Here is a 24,735-nt window from a genome sequence, read left to right as displayed (position 1 = left end):
GTGCTCCACTGGTAACATTTCCCTCCTGTGACTGTACTCCATTTAATACAACTGTTTGCTTCCTATCCTGCAACCAAGGATATCCATTCAACCATCCTAGAATTTACGAAAGATTCTAAAAAAAGAATAGAGATGATTTTGCCCGTAGCGGCCATTTTCTAGAATGCAATAGAGAAATGATAGGACATTATCTGTTTGGTTGCTACGCACATAACCTTTTTAGAAGTTTTAGTGAATGTACCCATTAGTATCCAATCCTATGTTCAAGTTTATTTAGCAGTCTGCAATGTGGAACAGTGTCAAAAGCTTTACTAAAGTCTAGATAAGCTACATTTATGGCCCCTCTTTATCTATTACTTTAGTCACCCGGAGGCATACATTGGGGAATAAGGGTAGGAAAAAGACAGAAAATAAGAAAAAAAAAAAGAATTGGGTAAAGTTCATGGCTGTACAGAAAAGGATACAATAAAGGCTGGAGATTTGACTGGCATTGGGTATAACAACTGGAGGGAAACATCTGTTATTCGGGTACAGACTGGCAAACTGTGGGCTAGATATAGGTATTGTGCACAGCATTCAAAGACAATTAAGGTTATTCGGGATGTATAAAATGGAATGCTTCCAGAAACAGCAGCTGGTTATTATTAGGACTGATCCTGGTAAAATATACAGCCCATCTAAGAGCGCGTCTCACAATGTTATATGTCAAAACTGCTGGCTCCTATCTTATGGCTTACTCTCTACTTTAAGCCTAAGGTTTCAACGCATATACACTAGAAGATCCCTGCTGACACAGATATTGGTGGCAGCAGGGTGCCGGAATTGGCAAGTGCATACTTGGGGGGGAGCTATGCTGCACCAGCATGGTCATCGTTAACGGAGACCTTCCTCTGCAGAACTTACAATGCGCGGGAGCACACATCATTAATGATATTGCGTGTACAAGGGCCCTTCTGAGTGATATGATGGTACTTATGTATTATCTGGACTCCCATGTTAAATGCACCCCATTTTTTCATACCCATACTATCCAACTACGCATGGAGTTTATTTTATGTAGTGTGGCGAGCGCAGCGAGCCACCGTGCCCGAAGGGTGGTGAGCACAGCGAGCCCCGCGAGGGGACGCGGTCTCCTAAGAAAAACGGGAGTCCAGATATTACATAAGTACCTCTTATTACATCTAAGAATACTGATCATTCGGAAGGAGTAGCTGTTGCTGCACGGCAACATACACTTACTAGATGCAGAGGCAATTAGGTCATTACAAATGATCTAGTCTCTCTTTTATTCTAGCAAATCAGCCCAGTATGGGGACCAGTCTTTAGAGTCACAATATGCTGGCCCCCATACGGTCCTCAAGTTTCCTCTGGTTCTGGCTTTAATGGTCCTCACTACGACCACCTCAGCACAGCTTCCTGCATGCTGCCTGCTAGAAGTGGTGATGGAGAAGATGAATGGCAGTGTTGAGAGACAGAAATATGGGAGAGAATGAATGTAAACACACAGCAAAAAAATGTAATACAAACTTACCAGCTGATACGAATACATAACAAATTGGAAGCATTGCAGTAATGTTAGTAAATATTTGTTAGAAAAAACTTCTAAAGTGTTGTTAATGGAAAAAACACAGACTAAGACTTTCATCCATGTATAATGCCACGCATGTTACACTTACCTCTTTCACTAATCCAAGCAAGTCTGCTTCATAAGCCAAAATATCACCCATTTTAGAAAACTTGCTTTAAACTTCACATAGCCAGAAAGACTAAAAAACAAAGAAAAGAAAATCAAGGTAAAGTGAAAAACATACATAGATCATCTATATATATATATATGTCTAGTGTATTTGTGTCTCTGAAACACTGCCATCTGTTGTCAGAAAGTAAAACTACATCTCTTCATCAAAGAGAAACTCACATCAAAGAGAAACTCACCTATTCATCAAAGCATACCCTTCCACTGCATAAACCAGCTGGTTCTCCAACCCCTTGCCTGTTTACATCCTGCTATCTAACCACCACTCACTCGCTTGCACCTCTTGTAATCTGTCTGTCTCCCCTTCCTACTAGAGATTGTAAGCTCCTCCGAGTAGGGCCCTCTTCCCTCCTGTTGTCAAAGCACACTTCTCTTCACATTTCACTCACAGCTCTCCTATACTCCAACACTCAGTGACCATCTTCGTCTGCATACTCATCTCCATCATTGGCCTCAAGCCTCTAGTTCAGTGGTTCCCAACCATTTTTCTCTCCCGTACCCCTTGTTTAGGCTTTTCATTTATAAGTACCCCTCCTCTCAATTTGAAATTTCCACAGTACTTATGAGTGGAAGTGAGCAGTATGCGTGTCCTAATATTAAGCCGTGGACTAGTATATGGTCAGGAATCAGGTCCGTCTTTGTCTGGTCGCTGGCTGTGTATTGTCTCCAGAGTTCCCGCTAACGCCTGTAGGATTAATGCTTCTTCCACCCATGTCAGTGTGGGGCAGATGTTTGCAGGTAGCTCTCAGTGAATTGCTGGTTGGGCAAAAGCACGAGTAGACGCTGATGACGCTGCAGGTGGAACTGGAAATGACACAACGTGGCTTGTTTCCATGTCAATGGTAGATTTATTTTACCATTGGGATACTTTTTCTTCTTCCGCCATTACCAATATTATTTCCAAGTACCCCCAACTGGTCTGCAGAGTACCCCCAGGGGTACTAGTACCCCAGGTTGGGAACCACTGCTCTAGTTGTATGTTGATTGAGTCCTCACTACTTACATTTAAGCTGTAATGTGTATTGAACTGTGCGCTCTTTATTTGTACTGTATTTTTGTTATTTATTCAATGTTATGCCAAGCTTTGTCTCCCTGTATTGTTCCCTTGTACGGCACTGCGAAACACTTGTGGCGCCTTATAAATAAAATAATAATAATAATAATAATAATAATAATAATAATAATCTCTTTCTCTCTCAATAGGGTGAGAGTTTCAGAAAGTGAGATATTTGGGAGAGTTTTCCCCTTTTTTTTAAAGCAGCAATCAATTACTCTGCAAAACCAGGCTGATTTTGCCATGTAATTGATTGCTGCTTTAAAAAACATGGGAAAACTCTCCCAAATCTCTCACTTTCTGAAACTCTCACCCTATTACATTTGGCCCATGGTCTTTTTCCACCACATACAAAATCTCGGATGATGGTCTGGACATCCCAAAACCAACGCTGAGGGATCTTAATGGATAGGGCTTGCAGGAGGTACAGGATCATAGGAAGGAAGTTATATTTTAAGGACTCCCAGTCTCCCAAAACAAGAAAAGGGCCAAGCTCTCCAAGAACGCAGATCATTACGAAGCTTAGTCAAAAGGGGAGTGAAGTTGGCCTCAAATAATCAAGCGGGGTGTCTGGTGATGGCTACTCCAAGGTATTTCAATGGAGAGTCAGTTTGTATTCCTGACCATAAAGGGTACTATTATCATTTATTTTAAATCAAGATCATAGAGCCTAAATCCCGAGATATTCCCAACTACTCTACAATTGTCAGAAACCACACTCCTTGAGTGTTCTCCATAGTGTAGCATTCAAATATGTTACAGGTTGAGTATCCTGTATCCGGACATCCCTTATCCGAATTATTCCAAACACCTTGGTTTTTGGAATCATTCGAATTTTTTTTATTTTTTATTTTTTTAACCCCCCTAACCCTCTTTTCATACTTACCAAGTCCCCGGGCGTCCACAGCAGGCCTCCGGCATCTTCTCCAGGGTCTCCAGCGGTCCCAGGAATGCATTGCGCGAGTGTGTGCGCGCGCGCCGGTGACGTCACCGGTGCGCGCGCACACTCGCGCAATGCATTCCTGGGACCACTGGAGACCCAGAGAAGATGCTGGAGGCCTGCTGTGGACGCCAGGGGACTGCGTGGACGCCGAGGGACCACCGGACACCATCAGGGGACAGGTAAGTATGCTTTAAAAAAAATATTCCAAAAACCGAAAAATTCCCCTATCCGGAATGCTCGTGGTCCCGAGCATTTCGGATAGGGGATACTCAACCTGTACTTATTTACAATTCTTGTCTCCAGTAGAAAAGGGGTAATTTTACTTTAGGTGGATTTATTATATTAGAACACTTTGTACTGCAGCGTACTGTTCTTTGTTCGGTTCAGATGGAGGATGATGCAGACTCAAGAAAATATAATCTGATTACATATCTAGGTAACTTTATTACGTATTGCCTGACACTTCTCATATAATTATATACACAGTCTACAAAAGTCTTGAAAACAACACACTTACCGTATTTGCCGGTGTATAAGACGACTAGGCGTATAAGACGACCCCCCAACATTTCCACTCAAAATGTAGAGTTTGTTATATACTCGCCATATAAGACTACCCCCTCTTCCGCACACCTCCCTGTCACTAGCAGCTGTCTGGTCCCTTGAGTGGTGGGTTTTGCTGGGGCAGGACAAACCTATCAGGGCAGGTTTGTCCTGCCCCAGCATAACCCACCACATAAAGTTTTAATACCCCCTCATCTGCAGCTTCCCTGCAGTGATGCCGCTGTCCTCATTAAAGGGTACCTTGGTATTCATTAAAGGGTACCTCTCCTCGGCCCCCCCCCCCCCTTCTTATGCATAGGTACTGTACCTTAATAATAAAAGATAGAAGTACGGTATTTGTCTGCATCAGTGTTTTCTTCAGCCTAACGGCCTGTCTGATTGCGCATTTGATGTCGGCGGCAGGCTCGGGTGTTTTCGGCGGGGCTCGGGGGTACTCGTGTGCCTGAGCGCTCCCGAGTCCCCCCGAGCCCCGCCGAAAACACCCGAGCCTGCCGCCGACATCAAATGTGCAATCTGACAGGCCGTTAGGCTGAAGAAAACACCGATGCAGACAAATACCGTACTTCTATCTTTTATTATTAAGGTACGGTACGTATGCATAAGAAGGGGGGGGGGGGGGGCGAGGAGAGGTACCCTTTAGTGAATATATGCCGTACCCAGCGTATAAGACGACCCCCCACTAGAGGGTAAATTTTTATGGGCTAAAAAGTCGTCTTATACGCCGGAATATACGGTATGTGTTTCACCGGTACAGTGAAACTGCGATTGGCTCATTAAATCAGTTATGGTTCCTTTAAATAATTTTGTAGCCAAACACCCCCTCCCCCCCCCCCCCCCCCCAGGTTATTTTAGTCAGAAAATTTTGCCATTTTCGGGGGATAACACATTGGGACCAGAATCTTATCCCATGTGTTATTGCAGCTCTGAGGGTCATTTTTTGTGGATTGTGCTTTGCACTGAGTAGGATAAAGGCTCTGGAGGGCCCGGGGTATTTCAGACAGGGGGACTAAAAGGACTAAAATGAGATAAAACAAACACATATTATAAATGCTTTCACATTTAAAAGGCCCTTTCAGGAGGGGGATACGGTCATATTGTCTACAGCATTAGGTCTACACCACTAGGTCGACCTGCATTTAGGTCGACATGCATTTAGGTTGACAGGGTCATTAGGTCGACTTTTATAAGGTCGACAGGGTCATTATGTCGACATGGGGAAGGTTGACAGGCAAAAGGTCGACATGGGGTAATTTGACTGTTTTATGAGTCGACATGTGCCGACAGGCAGTATTTCATGCCCTACCATCCACTAGGGCGTGGTGGTGCGAGCGCAGCAAAACCATGCGAGGGGACGCGGTGCTATGTTGACGCTTAAAAAAAATGAAAAAAAAATAATAATAAATTTTGAATTTATTTTGGTACTTGTGTATTTTGGCGGCGCCCATCGCATACCATACCATAACGCATGCGATGGTATGCGATGCGACGCGATTTCGTTAGTTAGTGTACGATGGCATACAATTTTCAAATTGTATGCCATTGTACATGGCATACAATGCCATATGATGCGATGCGATTAAACATTGTATAAGCACCCTAATGGGTGCTTATACAATGTTAAGCACCCTAATGGGTGCTTACAATGTTAAATGCACCCCCACGCCACCCCCCCACTATAAACGTGAACCCGAAGCGTGGCGAGCGCAGTGAGCCTGCGAGGGGCGGCGGTACGCGTCCTGCGACCTTTTCATACCCTCACTATCCACGTCGGCGTGGAGTTGAGAATAGATTAGTGTGGCGAGCGCAGCGAGCCGCCGAGCCCGAAGCGTGGGGAGCGCAGCGAGGGGACGCGGATACCTGTGAAGGTATCTGCGTCCCTTCGCTGCGCTCGCCACACTAATCTATTCTCAACTCCACGCCGACGTGGATAGTAGGGGTATGAAAAGGTCGTAGGGCGCGTACCGCCGCCCCTCACGGGCTCGCTGCGCTCGCCACGCTTCGGGTTCACGTTTATAGTGGGGGGGTGGTGTGGGGGTGCATTTAACATTGTAAGCACCCATTAGGGTGCTCAAAAGCACCCTTTAGGGTGCTTATACGATTTTTCATCGCATAGGGGGTCAAAATCGCGTTGCATCGCATGCCATCGGGTACATGGCATGCGATGCGTTCATCGAACGATGCTGAAATCGGCACCGCCAAAATACACAAGTACCTTTATTTTTTTTAAAGTCGACTTTTTCACTGTCGACCTAATGACCCTGTCGACCTAACACATGTCGACCTAATGACCCTGTCGACCTAATGACCCTGTCGACCTAATGACCCTGTCGACCTTCAGTCAGGTCGACCTTCAGTCAGGTCGACCTAAATGCAAGTCGACCTAATGCTTGTAGACCTAAATGCAGTCTGACGAATGATCCCATTCCTCAGGAGGAAGGGGGGGGGGGGAATCAGGGGTACTGAACCCCTGACCCTCCCATTAATCTGGGTTATCAGGGATAATTGGATAGCCCCAGTATTAATAGTGGTGAATTACTGCTACTAATAGGATTCCAGCCTAAAGGCCCCCATACACTAGCCGATTTTGGTCAGATTTCAGCCAGATCAGTCGGATCTGGCCGAAATCGGCTAGTTTTGATGTCCCCTCAGATCCGATGCGCGGTCCCGTGCGCATCGGATCTGCGTTGGGTGGTCGGACCTGCTGCACGTCCGACCACCCGACTTGGGACCTACTAGGTGGGGCGGCGAGGCGGTAGAGGGAGCAGGGGGGGCTGGGGACGCTGCGGGGGACACAGGCGGCATATAGCCGGGCAGGGGGAGCCGGCGGGAGCTGTCAGTATTGAATAAAAAAAAAAAAGCCCATACAATGCATGGGCGGCCTGTGATTGGCTGAGCGCTCTCTCAGCCAGTCAGCAATTGGCTGAGAGAGCGCTCAGCCAATCACAGGCTGCCCATTCATTGTATAGACTTTTTTTTTCTAGCACTGACAGCTCCCGCCGGCTCCCCCTGCCCGGCTCTATGCCGCCTGTGTCCCCCGCAGCGTCCCCAGCCCCCCCTGCTCCCTCTACCGCCTCGCCGCACAGACGCTGTCCCCCGCAACGTCCCCAGCAGCGGGGGACACAGAAGTGTCCCCCGCAGCGTCCCCAGCCCCCCCTGCTCCCTCTACCGCCTCGCCGCACAGACGCTGTCCCCCGCAACGTCCCCAGCAGCGGGGGACACAGACGTGTCCCCCGCAGCGTCCCCAGCCCCCCTGCTCCCACCTCTGTAGCCCCCCCCTGCTCCCCGGTTTTTTACATGTGATAAATCGAGACGATTTATCACATGTAAAAAATGGCACATCAAGTGCCAATCTAATCAAGCTCCCCCGGGGAGCAGCCGGGGAAGCTCAGGGGGAAGTCGGGGGCGACTTGTCCTAAGGACAAGTCGCCCTAGTGTATGGGGGCCTTTAGAATGAGCATTGTTGTATCAAAATCACTATTTACATATGGATAAAGACAGGAAAAAAAAAATGAAAATCAGTTTAATTTTCAAACTTTAAACACAAGCAAAAAATAAACATCAACTATACCTTATAAAAAGCCTAATAGGGAATTAAAGACTAAGCAATGGAAGCAATTGAGGCTCTGGAAGTTTTTCCTTGCACCCCGTTGAAAAACATGAACTGTATGGGCTACCATGACTGGCTATTGTCATGGGGCTTCACAAACAAGCATTTAACATGCAGTGGTGAACAAATGCTCGAATCCCAGATAAGAAACTTAAAAATATATTTTTATTGACCCCACTAAACTACCCCTGCAGTAAACAACCTTGATCACAGTACAAGTACATTGCACATGCAAAAAAACCATGCAGGCACTCACAGTTTTCATTCTATATTCAGAGATAAACATATCTATTGGGCCACACCACTCCCTACACATCCACTTGAGAACGTAGCCATCACTGACACTGCATATTTGCCCTAGCCCTATGCATGATGTAGGAGATCTACCCGAAATGAGCCGCTCACATCAGATCCATCCACAATGCCATCTGTGCACCTACAGAACACCCAGTGGCTGCCCAATTACACGCACTGAGCTGCAAGTGGAGATTGAAGTAAACAGAAACTGGTACACTGGAGTACCTACTAGATCTAAATCTTTATTAAGCAGCTCATTTAAATGAAATCTGCCAAGACTAAAAATCAATACAAGAGAAAACACGCAAAGGGTCCAATTAAGAGATTTATGCAAATGATCATGGAATCAGACCCTCTATGCATGTTTTCTCTTGTACTGAATTTTTAGTAGGTGCAGAGCCTACTTAAATAAGCTTCACAATTAAGATGTGAAACTATGCACTAGGTCACTACTACCTGGATTTATAGTGAGATGCTCACCGTTAGCTGTGTAAATCCTAGTGGCTGCAGCATCCATTTTAGAACAGTTGGTTATCATAGCTGAGAGTAGCATTCAAAATTGTAGTCTCAAACACGCCCCCAAAACAGCATTGTTGTTACCGCACCCAAACTGTTTGTGACTGTCAATCACCTTGACCGCCATCACAAGACCATTTTGGCACATGTGCAGTGACACTTTGATGCATGCACAGACTTATGTTAATCACTCAAAAGAAGAAAAAAAATAATGATAGGTAGGGCGGAGTGATAAATTTGAAATTGAGATATTCAAAATCGGCTAGTGTGGAAAAGTTGTGACTTGACCTGAATAAGAAACGTGCAAAAGCATCAACATCTTCTTCTGGCAAGAGACCTAAAGTTTCGCTTTTTAGGTGAAAATAATGGAACCTATGAAGAAGCTCCGATCTAGTTAAAAATATGTCAGGATGTCTTAGAGTGGTTCATTAATATACTTTAGCTTAGTAAAAGAGAGTACGAACTTGTCCTAGTGCAAAGTGACTGACTTTGGCGGGAGAAAAAATCCCTGATAATTGACCCATTTTCATGGTCACAATTGTGAATATTGTGTTTTCTCCTGAATATGTTTAGAATAGAAGAAGCACAAATACTCTAAATGGAATTTCAGTGACACTGTGTGAAATATATCACTGCCTTTTGTCCCTTATTCAGACCTGATCGCAGTACAAATTTTTTCTCAAAATAGACAAAACCATGCTGCACTGCAGGTGGGGCAGATGTAACATGTGCAGAGAGATTTAAGGCCCATACACACTGGGCAACTTTGAGCTGAAAACCGCTCAAAACTGCCTGTTTGAGCGGCTTTCAGCTCAAAGCCGCCCAGTGTGTATGCCCCAGCGATGAGCGGTCCCGCATCATCGCCGAGAAAGCCGCTATAAACTGCTGGTAATACCAGCAGATGTGCGGCGTTGAGGACAGCTTTGTATAGCTCTGTGCTATGCAACGCCGTCCTCCGTCGGCGCCGGGCAGGGGGAAAGCCGCTCAGTGTGTATGCATAGTCGCCCAGTGTGTATGGACCTTTAGATTTGTGGGAGTTATTTTGTTTCTGTGCAGGCTAAATACTGGCTGCATTATTTTTACTCTGCAATTTAGATTTCAGTTTCAACACACCCCACCCAAATTTAACTCTCTCTGCACATGTTTCATCTGCCCCACCTGCAGTGCAGCATGGTTTTGCCTGTTTTGAGAAAAAATTTGTATTGCGATCAGGTCTGAACAGTTCACAGAAAAGCCTCATTATCTTTTCACTAGTAATGTCCTACAAACCGTCCATATAATAATAGGACAATAGCACATATGGAGTAAAGCTGATTATATTTTTCGCAACCTCAGAATCAGAATCAGCTTTATTGGCCAGATATACTTGCGTATACTAGGAATTTGATTTGGATTGCTGTGCAACAGCCATTTAGGTAACAGTTAAACAGTGACAGTACAGATATACATAACACATACAGGTATACGCTCGATGTGCCCTGGGGATTGTAGATGCAGGGAACACCTACCCGCCAAGCTGCACATTGCCTAGGCAGCCAACGGCGGTGCCACTGGTCATTGCAACAGCCAGTTAGGTAACCGTTAAGCAGGGATAGTACAGTTTTAGGTTGCTATGCAGTGTGCGAGACAGAGGAGACACAGGGGTACATATGGCTGAGTGACACAGTTCCTAGGCAGCCATTTGCAGCGCCATCTTGATCATGCTGCTCAATGATAGCAGTAATAATATTAATGTGGTACTTGTTTAGATTCACAGTGGCACTGCAGATCGAATAGTATGCAAATCGCATGCAAATTGCATACGATTCTATCTGCGATGTGATTTAGCACACCCCCACTATCTATGTCCACGAGGTAAGCGTCCTCCCGACCTGTTCATACCCCCACTATCCACGTCAGTGTGAAGTTGATTTTATAAAGTGTGGTGAGCACAGCGAGCCACCGAGCCCGAAGCGCGGTGAGCGTAGCGAGGGGACGCGGAAAACGAGCCCGAAGCGTGCAGAGCGCAGCAAGCCCCGCGAGGGGACACGGATTACTTGACATGTATTTCATGTCCGCTCACCATGCTTCGATCTCGTTTTCCGAGGCCGCTCGCCACGCTTCGGGCTTGGTGGCTCGCTGCGCTCGCCAAACTTTATAAAGTCAACTCCACGCAGATGTGGATAGTGGGGGTATGAACAGGTCCGGAAGACACATACCACGTCCGCTCGCCAAGCTTCGGGCTGACGTGGATAGTGGGGGGTGCTAAATCGCATCGCAGATCGAATCGTATGCGATTTGCATACGATCTAGTGGAAAGTGCCACCGTGAAACTAAACAAGTACCATTAATTTTATTTATGTAGCACTTTTCTTCCATAGCTGTCAACCAGTGATGGTGCAGCCTACAGGCTTTGCAAACAGTGGTTGTGGAGGTACATGGTACAAATCATGGTCACCTTAATGTTTTGTGATAGTAATGGCAATCAAGTATAAAATCCCTGCACTGTTTTTGAAATCTATAAATAAAAAAAATAAAAAAACATACTATTTAGCATTTTTTGGAGCACTGTATGTTTTATCTTATCAATAACAGTGTCTGGTTGTCCGATCTTGCTAATTCCATTCCAGTGAGGAGGTAATTGGATTTATGCTGCTCTCTTTGCAGTGCATTTACAAAGATAGACAATCTTGTGTACATAAATAAGAAATAAAGGCCCCCATACACTATGCGATTTGGGCACGATTTCGCCCGTTTCATATGGAGAGATCCCCTCCGACCCGATGCGCGGTCCCGTGCGCATCGGATCGGAGTCGGAAGGTCTGACGGACTGCACATAAAATTTGCTAAATCGTATGCGCTGCCTGGAGCCGTGCGGGGGACTGCAGCTGGCAGGGAAGCTACCAGAGTCGGGCGGAGGGAGCAGGGGGGCGTTGCAGGAAGCCGGGCAGAGGAAGAAGCCGTTGCCATCAGCGGGAGCAGGCAGCGCGAGCAGAGCACTTAAAAAAAAAAAAAAAAAAAGACCCATACAAACGAATAGGAAGCCATTGATTGGCTGAGACCTCTTTCAGCCAATCAGTGAAGTGCTCGTCTGTTCTCGCCACTGCCCGGCAGAGTCTTCTCTTGCCCGGCTCCCTTCGCCCGGCTCCCTGTGCCGCCCCCCACCCCGCCCTATGGTCGCAGGCATACCCCCGCTGCTGTCCCTCGCTCCCATTGTCCCTGCAGCTCCCTGGGAGTTGAATGAAGTCGGACTAATGTATGGGGGCCTTAACTGTTGCAGTCTGTTGAAAAACAGTAACTGTTACAAAAAGTATTACAAGTAACAGTTAAAACTGTCTAATGTATCAGTTTTTCTGTCAATAAACAGAAGTGATATGTAAAATATTTTGCATCCCCTATGCTGGGAACATGATTGGGCTGCATTAGAGCATATCATTATGCAAAAGATTAGCCAATATATTAACAGTTAAATACACTTTTTAATGTATTATGATGTAATAAACAAATACATCTAATGTTTAGAAAAATAAAATCAATTGATTCAATACCAGGTTTCAAAGTTGTTGCACATACAGTATGGTCTTATTTTTTTATGTTGTGTTTTGAGTTCAGTTTTATACAAACCACTTGTGATTGATGTCCACTATTATTAGACTGTTAAATTGGGTCAATAAGCACATAAAAAGGAAATAAAGTATTGCTGATCAATCCTGCCTAGTAATTAACACAGTTATTGGCATATATGTACTGCTGCACACCACTCATAGAATGATTAACCTGTTATTATTGAATCAATGTTCTTGATTTTATTTTTCTAAACATTAGCTGTATTATTTTATTACAGCAAAATGCACTTTAATGTATTTAACTGTTAATATATTGGCTTATCTTTTGCATGATTATATGCTGTAAAGCAGCCCAATCATGTTCCCAGCATAGGGGATGCAAAACTGTTTTTCAGACCAATTCATGTTTAAAATAAACTTCCACAAGTAAAGACAATAAACAGAAGTATTTAAAATACTGCACCTAAAGAACAGAGCATAATGCATTGTTTACTGAACTGGTACTTGTTTCCTCGCATGGTGCCACAGATTTTAATTGTATGCAATCAGGTTGCAAAAATCGGGTCAATCGCATCGCATGCAACCAAATTGCATGCGATGCGATTAACCCGACCGACCCAATTTTTTACATTGGCCCCAATGTTACATGCCCCCCAGACCCCATTTTTCATTGTAGGCCCCCCATTGTTAATGCCACGATCAACGTGAACCCGAAGCGTGGCAAGCGCAGGCGGTACGCGTCCGCCGACCTTTTCATACCCCCACTATCCATGTCGGCTTGGAGTTGATCTTATATAGTGTGGCAAGCGCAGCGAGCCACCGAGCCTGAAGTGTGGCGAGCGCAGCTTCGGGCTCAGACGTATTACGCGTCCGCTCGCCACGCTTCGGGTTGCCATTCACCGTGGGGTGGCGTTAACAATGGGGGGCATTTGACATAGAAATTACCCATCAGGGTGGGTATACAATCAAAAATTGGGTATGGGGGACCATTTAACATTGGTTCCTATGTAAAATCGGGTCCATCGCATTGGTCGCATTGTATGCCATTATAATGGCATACAATGGACCCGATTCGGTACTTATGGAGTATCACTGCTCCCACGATGTGCATCGTATGCTAAAAAATCGCATCGCATACGATGCGATGTGATCGCATCCGATTTTGCACTAAATGCAAACATGTTAAATGCCCCCCAAATGTCATTTTTCAGAGTGTACCACCCCCACTATCAATGCCACGTCGGCGTGGAGCTGAGAAAAGAAAGTGTGGCGAGCGCAGCGAGCCACTGAGCCCGAAGCGTGGCGAGCGCAGCGAGCCCCGCGAGGGGACGCGGATACCTTCACAGGTATCCACGTCCCCTCGCGGGCTTTACAGGTATACGCGTCCCCTCGCGGGCATCACAGGTGTCCGCTCGCCACGCTTCGGGCACGGTGGCTCGATGCGCTCGCCACACTTTCTATTCTCAACTCCACGCCGACGTAGATAGTGGGGGTATGAAAAGGTTGTAGGACGCGTACCGCTGCGCTCGCCACGCTTCGGGTTGGCGTTGATAGTGGGGGGTGGTACACTCTGAAAAATGACATTTGGGGGCATTTAACATGTTTGCAACACATTTCCATGCATTTGGCTGCATTTCAGTGCAAAATCGGATGCGATCGCATCGCATGCGATTTGTTTGCATGCGATTTTTGCTAAAAACCGGTAAAAATCGCATCTCATCGCATGCCATCTCATGCCACTACATATGGCATGCGATGGCATGCGATGGGAGCCGTGATATTCCACAAGTACCCCCGATTCTACATAGGAATTTAACATTACATACAATGCTTACAATGTAAAATCGGGTCGGTCGCATGCCATTATAATGGCATGCGATGGACCCGATTTCACATTTGTCGGGAAACCTCAAAAAAAGCCTGAAAATCGGGTCCATCGGGTCTCATCGCATACCTTAAGTTAAGGTATGCAATGGGACCCGATGGGCGCCGTGCTAGGAAACAAGTACCACTGAACTTACTGTAGCATTCAGTAAAGAGTTTGTTGGACATTAGAAGACACAGAGGTGCATTATTCTATTAAGGACAAACAAAAGGAATTTACCCTGATTTTTTGCCCCAAGTTTTCATTCTTGGTCACTTCAATTACAGAGCATCCTCTCAAAAAAAAAAAAAAACAGGTTCAGGAGAAAACACAATATTCACAATTGTGACCATGAAAATGGGTCAATTATCAGGGATTTTTTCTCCCCCCCAAATATAAAAGGTGCCCACACACTGGAAAGATCTGCGATCTTAAGATGTGTGCATAAATTAGCCTAGAAATCTTTTGTCCATTCTGGACAAAAGATTTCAGGCAAACACACATCTTCACCAAAGATTTCACTTAAGATCCACTGTGCGTTCCTATGGATCTTTTGGTAAATATTCTGATCCTTCATTAAGCATGTAAGATCAGAAGATTTAGCAAAATATCCGCGGGAGCCTGCAACCGATCGATATCGGCGGATTATCAGTAAAAATCAGCAATTGTTTTGGGGCCGATCGGTCAGAAATCAGCAAAAAAAAAAAAATTCATTCTAGTGTGTCGGCACCTTTAGAGTGCGTAGGCACACAGTTTGGGAACCACTGCCCTACAGACTCCGAGAAGAAAAGATCATCGTCCTACATCCCATTAAAGTTGGCAAGGATTCCTGGAAAATAGTTATGTATTTTTACTCAAGGATTTCCATCTCACTCACCTACTGCACTACTCCAGTTTTGTATCAGCATCTTGCGAGTTTGCATAGAAGTCTATAACCTTAGCCCTATAGATCTGGTAAGCATCTGTTATTGTCTAGTATTAGTGTTGTATGTATGAGTATATAACAAGGAAAACAGAAATTGGCTTACATCAAATGGTACCATAAAGGAAGACATTAAAATGGCTTGTACAAGTATGTTCTACGGAGGAATGTCAAGGTCTGTGTGTTGTCTGCTGTAAAGTAGGAGCCCGGGCTTCCAGAACTGGACTACTGCTGAATACAGCCACCCGGTGTATAAACTGCAGGTACAGGGAGGTACCTCCCTTTCTTTTTAAATCTCAATTTTTGCGTCTGGCCAGACAAGCTAACAGAGAGCCCATGCCTCTGTCTTCCTTATAGTGGACTTATTATCATCATCATTGATCCACTCCCCAGGGGGACACCATAGAGCTGGGAATAGCAACAGTGCTTTCTATAAATACCATCTATCCCCGCTGGGACGCTTAAAAATCATATGCTGTGTCAGATTATCTGCTTGTTTTTTTATATTGTAAATTTAATTCAATTTCACTTTTAATTGTGTACCATATCACTGTCCAGTAAATATTAGTGTAATAAATATGTTTTCTTTTTTATATAAAATGTTTCCAGCGCGTTCTATGTGACTTCTTTCTTTATTCAGATCTGATCGCAGTACAAATTTGTTTGGAAAATGGGCAAAACCATGTGCACTGCAGGTGGGGCAGATGTAACATTTGCAGAGAGAGTTAGATTTGTGTGGGTTATTTTGTTTCTGTGCAGGGTAAATACTGGCTGCATTATTTTTACACACAAATTTAACTCTCTCTGCACGTTACATCTGCCCCACCTGCAGTGCACATGGTTTTTACCATTTTCCAAACAAATTTGTACTGCGATCAGATCTGAATAAGGGCCTCTGTGTCTGCAAGAAAAGTGAGAAGGGAATTCCATAAGTATGGGAGACCAGGAGTTCCCATCCCACTGGTAAACTCTGCTAATGACAAGAAGCGGAGAGAGTGATGTAAAGGCCCCCATACACTAGGGCGACTTGTCCTGAGGACAAGTCGCCCCCGACTTCCCCCTGAGCTTCCCCGGAAGCTCCCCGGGGGAGCTTGATAAGATTGGCACTTGATGTGCCATTTTTTACATGTGATAAATCGTCTCGATTTATCACATGTAAACCCAGGGAGCAGGGGGGGCTGCAGAACAGGGCTGCTGGTGGGGGGCGCTGCTAAGGCAGCATGCAGGGGATGCTGCGGGGGACAGTGACAGAGCCGGGCAGGGGGAGGCGGGAGCGGTCAGTGCTGGAAAAAAAAGCCCATACAATGAATGGGCAGCCTGTGATTGGCTGACTGGCTGAAAGAGCGCTCAGCCAATCACAGGCTGCCCATTCATTGTATGGGCTTTTTTTTTCCAGCGCTGACAGCTTTTCCTGCCCGGCTCTGTTACTGCCAACTCTGTGTCCCCCGCAGCGCCCCCCTGTCTTACTAGCAGCGCCCCCCCCTCCCCCGCATTGACGGCTCCCGGCTCCCTGCGGAGGTAGTGCAGGCGGGGACCGCAGGCGTCGCAGAGCAGAGACTGTCGGCGCGGTGGGAGAATAGAAAGAAATCTTATTCAAAAGACTGGGCGGCCGCTGATTGGCTGAGAGCTCAGCCAATCAGCGGCCGCCCGGTCTTTTGAATAGGATTTCTTCCTATTCTCCCGCCACGCCGACGGTCTCTGCTCTGCGACGCCTGCGGTCCCCACCTGCACTACCTCCGCAGGGAGCCGTCAATGCGGGGGGGCGCTGCTAGTAAGACAGGGGGGCTGTATATAAAGATATATCGGATCTGAACATCGTGGGTGCTAAAAAGCACCCATGATGGCTCAGATTCCGATATATCTTATGTTCTGTAGGTCCAACGCCGTGATCCGATCCGATGCGCGTGGGACCGCGCATCAGATCAGATGTCAAACACATGCGATTTTGGGCCGATTTCACCCGATTTATTGGCCCAAAGAGCCGAAAATCGCATAGTGTATGGGGGCCTTAACACTCATTATCGTGGCCCGACAATCAATGGAAGACTGATCTGGTCAGATGAAAGGGTCCTTCACCCTGTAGGACAAGTTTACATTGGAGAACATTGAGCCAAGTGTACGATAAGGAACGTCTGGTTCAAAGAGTGAAGTATGGCGGAGGTTTGATGATTTGGGCAGCCATATCATGGTATTCAGCTGACCCCATTATCACTATGCTTGGTTCAGTCACTGCCAAGGCTATGGAGACATTTTGGCTGACCAGGTCTATCTATACCAAGATGATCAGGCACCGGTTCATACAGCTTCTGACAACTAATTGTTGTTTTCTGAGCATTCAATACTTGGTAGGGCATTAAATACCACCTGTCAGCACATTTCGATTTAAAAATAAAAAGTGAAAAAAGCCATGTCGACCTTTTGACTGTCAACCTTCCTCATGTCGACCTAATGCTTGTGTCGATGATGCTGCAGGATTCTTGGCAGAGACAACACTGGAACTTAGGGCCTTATTCTAGTTCACTCTTTCTGACAAAATCCTTCTTAGATGGACAAAACCATGTGCACTGCAGGGGGGCAGATGTAACATGTGCAGAGAGAATTAGATTGTCAGAAAGAGTGAACTAGAATAAGGCCCTTAGTGTAGCAGCGTGAGCCTCTCTTACTCCATCCCTCCATTGCCTCTGGGGAGCGGCCCCTGTGTAGGTGGCTGAGTAGGTGGCTGAGAAGCACTGCTCTGCACAGCAGCGCCACTTTACTTAGAATGTCTGGAAGGGAGTGGGGTTTGCCGGATAGTTTACCCACCTCCTGACTTCAACAGCTGCTGCTACTTCTTAAGCTGGGTACACATCTATACAATCCCTGTTTCTTGCAACCGTTCAGCCGACCGTACTCCCGTCGGACCGTCCGATCACGCGTGTACACACCTGTACCTGTACATCCCCCGTATTTTAAGAACCAGCCCCAGGCCAAACCAGCCAGCAGGGTAATGCCACAGCCGGGGGAGACTTTTTATACAAGTCCCCCCGGCCAAAGCATTCAGCCCTCTGACCGGTCAGAAAAAAGCAGTGGGGCTGCGCTTTGCAAAATAGTACACAATTTATTAAAACATATAATACATATTAAAAAAACTTTTATGATACAATTGATGTTAGGTGGCCACTGTGACAAACAAGACAAACACACATATAACAAAAATGCTCTTTTTCAACGTTTGTTAGTAATGATATTACTCTGTATTTATCTTGTTAGTCCATTAGTAAACCGGTTAGTATACTTTCAATTGCTTCACAGCTGTTAAAAAATATATATATAATTGTCCCCCACTCATGTGCACATGGTTAGTGGTTTGTAACTCACTCTCATTGAGGTTTTAGTAGCTGACACATGGGGATCCGGCTCTTGGTACCTGGGAGTTTGTATCGACCAATTCTTTAGCAGTTCACTGCGGTCATTTACAGCGTGCTGTGCTCCCCTTAGGCTTGTCTCCAGTCACCACCAGATGTCCCTGTCGCCCTCTACGCGTTTCTCCGCCTACTCACGTCAGCGGCTTCCTCAGGAGGTGTATACGCCACGCTTCGGGTTGGCGTTGATAGTGGGGGTGGTACAGTGTGAAAAAATACATTTGGGGTGCATTTAACATGTTTGCTACTAATTTAAATGCATTTGGATGCATTTGTGATCAAAATCGCATGTCATCGCATCGCATGGCATGCAAGGCGATGACATGCGATTTTTACAACAAATGCAAACCCGGAAAATCGCATCGCATCGAATGCCATTGCATGCCACTACATATGGCATGCGATGGGGGCTGTGAAGGTATATAAGTACCCAATGGGCTACCACCATCTCAGAATGGCAGTAGCCCAGGGATGCGAAGTGCTGCTGCCCAATGTGGACACGCATTCCCCATAGAAACGTATGGGGGATGCGGCCAGCAGCGATGCGGGGGAGATTCCTGGAGCGGTCCCCCTATGGTACATTCTAGTGATACTTAATTTGCGGCTAACCCCGGAGTTTTCGGGGGATTTAGCTGCAAATATTGAATGATAAATGCCCCCCTAAGAGACCAATTCTGACAGTGTATGGCAAGGTCAAATGCCTGGTGTATGGCCAGGATAACAGTTGCCACCATATCTTTGCAGCGATAGTATAGTTTCCTGGTCCCAAAAATAACAGATAAGATTTTCTTATAAGACAGGCAACCAAACTGTGAAAAAAACCATTCCACAGCTATGTCAAGTACCACACCACAATAATATCAAGGAGATATGATGAGCAACAAGAGAATCTCTAATGTGGTAGCCATATACCATATCCCCTTAATATCAACATATGGCCCGTATTCAATGCAGCCGGCAAGGGGGTTAAATGGCAGGGATCGCAGAAATGAAGTTGTTTAATCCCTGCGCCCGCCCCTTACCTTAATTCAACGTTCCAGGGGAATCCTCGCTGTCACATGACAGCGAGGATTCCCCAAACAGCGAGGCTCGTGGCTAATGTACGGAGCCCGCTGCATTTAGCCATGAGTCTCTTGCTGTTTTAACGGCCGCATACGCCTATTCCCTCTTGCTCCAAAAACAGAGTGAGGGGGGAATCGGCGTATGCAGGGGGGTCAGTTAAATACTGACCGGGCGAGCGGTGACAGGGAGAAGGCATTAATACACCAGATGAAGTTTATCATTGATACACTGTAGCAAGATGACTCTTTTTAAATCGTAATGACAACAGAATCGCCAGGATCAGGGCCAGTGATCTCAGCGGCCATGACAGATCGCTCAGCGGCACATCACTATGCAGTGCTGAGCATTCTGAGCAATCTAATATCGCTCAGAAAACTCTTGCAGCACATCTCTCCCCGTGTGTAGGCCTCAAAGCTGTGTACACACGGTGCAATATATTGCTCAGTGTCCAGTTTTCATCAGTGACCAGAGATGGTCGCTGATGAACAGGAGACTCTGCTGGGGAGCAGAGGGAAACAGCTAGCTCCTGCGACCAGCGACCAGCGACCATTAGGGGCCTGAACAGGGGAGTATGCACCTGGCGATTGATTGCTGCAGCACAAACAAATCACTGGCAATATGGTCGCTCAGCGACCATATTGATAGCGATATTGCACAGTGTGTACACAGCTTTATACAGCATAGTTGCCTACCCTCCTGCATTGTGCAGGAGACTCCTTGAAACAGCAGAAATCTCCCTCTCTCCCTCATTAGTCTAGCAATCTTCCTTATGTCACCTAGCCCACATTACACGGTTACATTTTTTGGGGAAAAAAGGAATGAGAGATAGATACATTTACATTGAATCATCAGCACCATTTCCCAGCACTTTACCAAGTATAGTAGCTCTTAATAACTGCTTTGGGGCTCATCTACATTTGGATATAAGTCATTTTAAAATATTCCTCTCAGATGTAGCAGTACACACCCACGCTTCCAGGTGCCACATTCACAATCTCTTTTCACAATATCCCCATATATGGAACTGGACACGCCCTTTGGGTGGAGCATGACATGCCCTCTCAATGGGGCGCTGTGCAAAATTCTACCACCAACTATAATCTCCCTGAAACTAGTTTTCAAAAGTAGGGAAGTATGTTATACAGACCTCTGGGTGTATTAGAGCAAAAACAATTGAATTTCTTGGGTAAACTGGAAACTACTTTTGCAAGTGGTTAATTAATTAGATGAACTGTTAAATAGTTATTAGCATCCTTGCCTTTTATGCTGCCCATACATATGTCAGATATTATTCGATTTCGGCCACATCTGGCCGATAAATCGAATGATTGCATGCATTTTTAAGCTGACATTCGACACAATGCGCAGGCACGCCGTCGAATGTCGCATCGATAAATATTACGAGCTGCACATAATATTTATCGAATAACATGAGCAATCGCATGTGGTTTTTGGGGACCGGAGCCGTGGCGGCGGACATGGAGCGGGAGCCGGTGCCTTAGCGGGAGCGGGGCAGGGATGGGGACCGGAGCTGGCGGACGAGGAGCGGGAGCCGGTACCTTAGTGGGAGCTGGAGACCGGAGCGGTGGAGCTTTCAGGCTGCGGGACTCAGCGGCAGCAGCAGATGAAAAACTGGAAGGCCCTCTAATTGGCTGAGGCCGCTGAGAGAGAACTCTCTCAGCCAATCAGTGGTCTGAATGTGAGGCTGCTGATTGGCTGAGAGAGGGCCGTCCAGTATTTTAAAGTCATATGCTGCCGCTGCTGAGTCCCACCGCCTGACAGCTCCCGTCCCCAGCCAGGTAGTACGCCGCAGCACCCGATGTCCATCGCAGATTGCATATGACATCGGGTGCTGTACTGGGCACCACTTTATGCGATCAGATGCAATGGGACATCGCATTGCGATGACGCATCGCATCTGATCGCATATGTGTATGGGCAGCATAACCCCCTCTTGGATGTAAGCACTTTGCTTTATACAAACCCAGAGAAGGAATTACCATTAGGCTTAGGTTTAATATTAAAATTACCATTAAGGTTAGGGATAGAATTGCAATTACAAAGGCATTGTTAACATAACATTAGTGTCGACATGACAAATAATGATATTATTACTCTTAATAAGGAAGATGTCAGATGTCAAGGATCTGAAAGTTCAACGTAATATACCACACCCGGCCCAACAGTAACTTTTCAACTTGGAATTGTTTTCCTGTTTTGCTCATTTGTTCATGTATTTTGTTAGGCGCTGAGAAACCCTTGTGGCAACATATAAATTATACAAATATTTATGACAAGCTATACTTGGCAGAGGCGTATCTCAGGGAGGCAATAAAATCATCTGCCGCCGGGCTCCTGCTCCCAAGGGGGCACCTCTCCTCCCCTGCCAGTTTGAATCAGTTCATTGAAAGATGTTGATATAGCTTCTGTGGCTGACTCCCCCTCTTAACATCATTTTTGCAAGTGTCACACCCTGTATTAGAACCCTTGACCTGTCTTACTGGAGACAGACAACTAAACGGATAGGGCTATTTTTGGGCACCAGTATTTATCTTGCCTCCGGGCAACTGGTATAAACTTCCGCCACTGAATTACTTGATTGAAAAAGAAGCAATTATGATGATACATACACTGGGCCCAATTCAGACCTGTTAGCAAGGCTGCAATTTTTGTGCACTGCAGGTGGGCAGATGTAACATGTGCAGAGTGATTTACATTTGGGTGGGGTGTGATCAAGCGAAAATTTAAGTTGCAATGTAAGAATAAACCAGCCAAATCAAACTCTCTCTGCACATGTTACATCTGCCCCACCTGCAGTGCAGCATGGTTTTGTCTATCTGCAAAAAGTGCAGCCTTTTTAACTGGTCTGAATCAGGCCCACAATGTAAGCCGAAAGTCATGAAAAATTTGGGTGGTATGCCTTGTCTAATGTCCTTGTCCCCCTCTAGGATCCAGTTGCAGAAAATAGCTCTACCATCCCACAGATGTTTATCATAGCAAATAGGGCCCTACAGAATGACACTCAGTACTGGAATAGGTTAAGTCCATTTCCTATTAGGAGAAAGGACCTGTCACATGACATGGCAGAACAGGGTGGGTGGGGTCTGAATAAGGAAGCCCAAATAGCCCCTTGCAGACATGCTTTGCTTGCCAAGATAGCTTGCTTCACTCGCCACCTGGATACTAAAGGCAACTGGTGGAGGCATGGACAGTGACACTGCAAGGCCACATGCCTTTCTCCACCCTCAGGGCATGAGCCACAGGCCTTGCTCCTTCTCCTGGCCGTGAAAGGTCCTTTAACACACTAAAGCTGGGTACACATACATACAATCGTCAGGCCGTTCTTTTATTCTGGGTCGGACGGCCGTTCAATTGTATAGGTGTGTACGCTGTCCTGTACGAGCGATAAACGGGCAAAACCGGTCTTGACCGTCCATACTCGGTCGGTCGAAGGTTCAGTGCTGTTCAATTTTCATCCGACAGGATGGGCCCATATCGGAACAAAAGTGCAGTGTGTGATCAATATGCTGGCCGTTCTTGCGACTATACTGCCAAAGCTGGAACGCCCATGTGGGGACTTGTGGTTCCACAGGTAGGGAGCGGGCGGCGCAAGCCAATTGTCGGGGGTTCTGAAACCAGGCGGTTTCTATAAACTATAAAAGCGGGTTTCCCAGATATACTGGCTACAAACAAACAACCCCCCACCCCAGCAGCCAATTAGGAGCTGCCACAACCCCACACCAACTCCTGATTGGCTACTGGTCTGCACGCTCTGCTTGGCTTGTGGCCGAGTCCATATGTGAAATGCCACCAGAGCTGTCTTTACCTGGCTGCCACCTGGTGCTCCAGCTGCAATAAGCTGGTGTTAAATAAACATTTTCGGTCCTTCTTCATCTTTGCAGCCACAGCTACACCAGTTACGTTAGCCGTTACGTAAGGATTTTAGGCGAGAAAAGTACCTCACTCTCCTGTGTCCACACCACCATCTATTACCTTTAGTAAAGTTGTGGCGAGCAAAGCGGAGCGAGCCACCGAGCCCAAAGTGTGGTGAAGGTACAATGGTGCTACGTAAGTTCCGTATCGTAAGCGGTGGCCACAAAGGCAGGTATTCAATGCCGGTGCGAGCGGCCGGCGAGGGGGTTAAACTGCGAGGATCACAGAAAACCAGTGATCCTCGCAGTTTAACCCCCGCGCTGGCCGCTCGCACTATGCAACGTTCCGGGGGAATCCTCGCAGTCACAGAACGGCGAGGATTCCCCTAAACTGCGAGAGCCGAGGCTAGTGCAGCAAACTCGCTGTAATTAGCCTCGATTCTCGCAGCTTTTGGAGGCACATTCGCAAATTCCCCCTCGCTCAAAAAACGGAGCGAGGGGGAATTTGCGAATGAGGGGGGTCAGTTGAATACTGACAGGGTGAGCGGTCACAGCGAGCAAAAAGTCCTGCTCGCAGTCACCGCTCGCCCACGGCATTGAATATATGCCATTGATGAGGAAGTACCAAATGTTCTATTTTTGATGCTCAGCCGCCTTTGCTGCCATGATGATGGACCTATCTACTCCATGTGGTCCTGTTGCCACTACAACATGTATACTAAAACAAAAAAAGGGAGGGGGGCGTGTGGACAGAGATACCAAACGCAGGAGGGACAGAGAGAGACGTATAAAAGAGCCTCTACCACACCGTATTCTTTGGAAACTGATTATAAATATAATATGGTAACTGAATATAAACACAGAGTGTCACAACTGCCATGGTTTAAACGTCTATAAGCAACAGAAAACCCCAATTGGTACAAAAAGCTTACCGCTATCCGAGACGTGAGGAGCACTATCACCCTCTTTTCGACGGTAACAAACAAGATCACTACGCCCGGAGCAGCAAGAGCGAGCAGGCCCAACAGACTGTTACACGGTAACCAGGGCAACGCTCAGCTTCCATCCACACACTTCTGGCACTGGGAGCGTCAACCAATCAAGTCAAGAAGCCGGTCATTACCGGGTTGCGCCAACGAGACCAATCAGAAGCCGCGACACAAAATGTCAGCGCTTCTCTAGCTGTAACAAGCAATTCAGCGATTAAGAAGGCGGACGTGGAGAATGACCCCGCACACAATACAACAGTATTCCGTCCTCTTACCTGCCATGTAAATGAGGAGAATAAGCGTTATCATAAAAAACAAATCTATGCAAGTATTTGCAAAGGGT

At 46.4% G+C, this 24,735-nt stretch overlaps 1 protein-coding gene across 5 annotated transcripts in view; it reads right to left on the bottom strand.

Annotated features, from left to right (window-relative positions):
• ARMC9 (armadillo repeat containing 9) overlaps positions 1-24,534 on the bottom strand; it is a 154,927-nt gene extending 130,393 nt beyond the window's left edge. Inside the window, exons 1-2 of one of the 5 annotated variants that reach the window (XM_083177456.1) lie at positions 24,336-24,534; positions 1,677-1,766 (exon numbers count right to left, since the gene is read on the bottom strand). In XM_083177456.1, the coding sequence (XP_083033582.1) occupies positions 1,677-1,727 (51 nt within the window). In that variant the 5' untranslated portion in view covers positions 1,728-1,766; positions 24,336-24,534. The remainder of the gene's footprint in view (positions 1-1,676; positions 1,767-24,335) is intronic. The other 4 variants (XM_083177457.1, XM_083177458.1, XM_083177459.1 and 1 more) reach the window with 4 other exon arrangements.
• Positions 24,535-24,735: the final 201 nt, after the last annotated feature.

The sequence above is a fragment of the Crinia signifera genome, chromosome 3 (genome assembly GCF_055691185.1).
Source record: "Crinia signifera chromosome 3, ASM5569118v1, whole genome shotgun sequence".
NCBI classification, from domain to species: domain Eukaryota; kingdom Metazoa; phylum Chordata; class Amphibia; order Anura; family Myobatrachidae; genus Crinia; species Crinia signifera.
The sequence above is the reverse complement of the archived record's forward strand: the minus strand, read 5'-3'. Positions and strand labels throughout refer to the sequence as shown.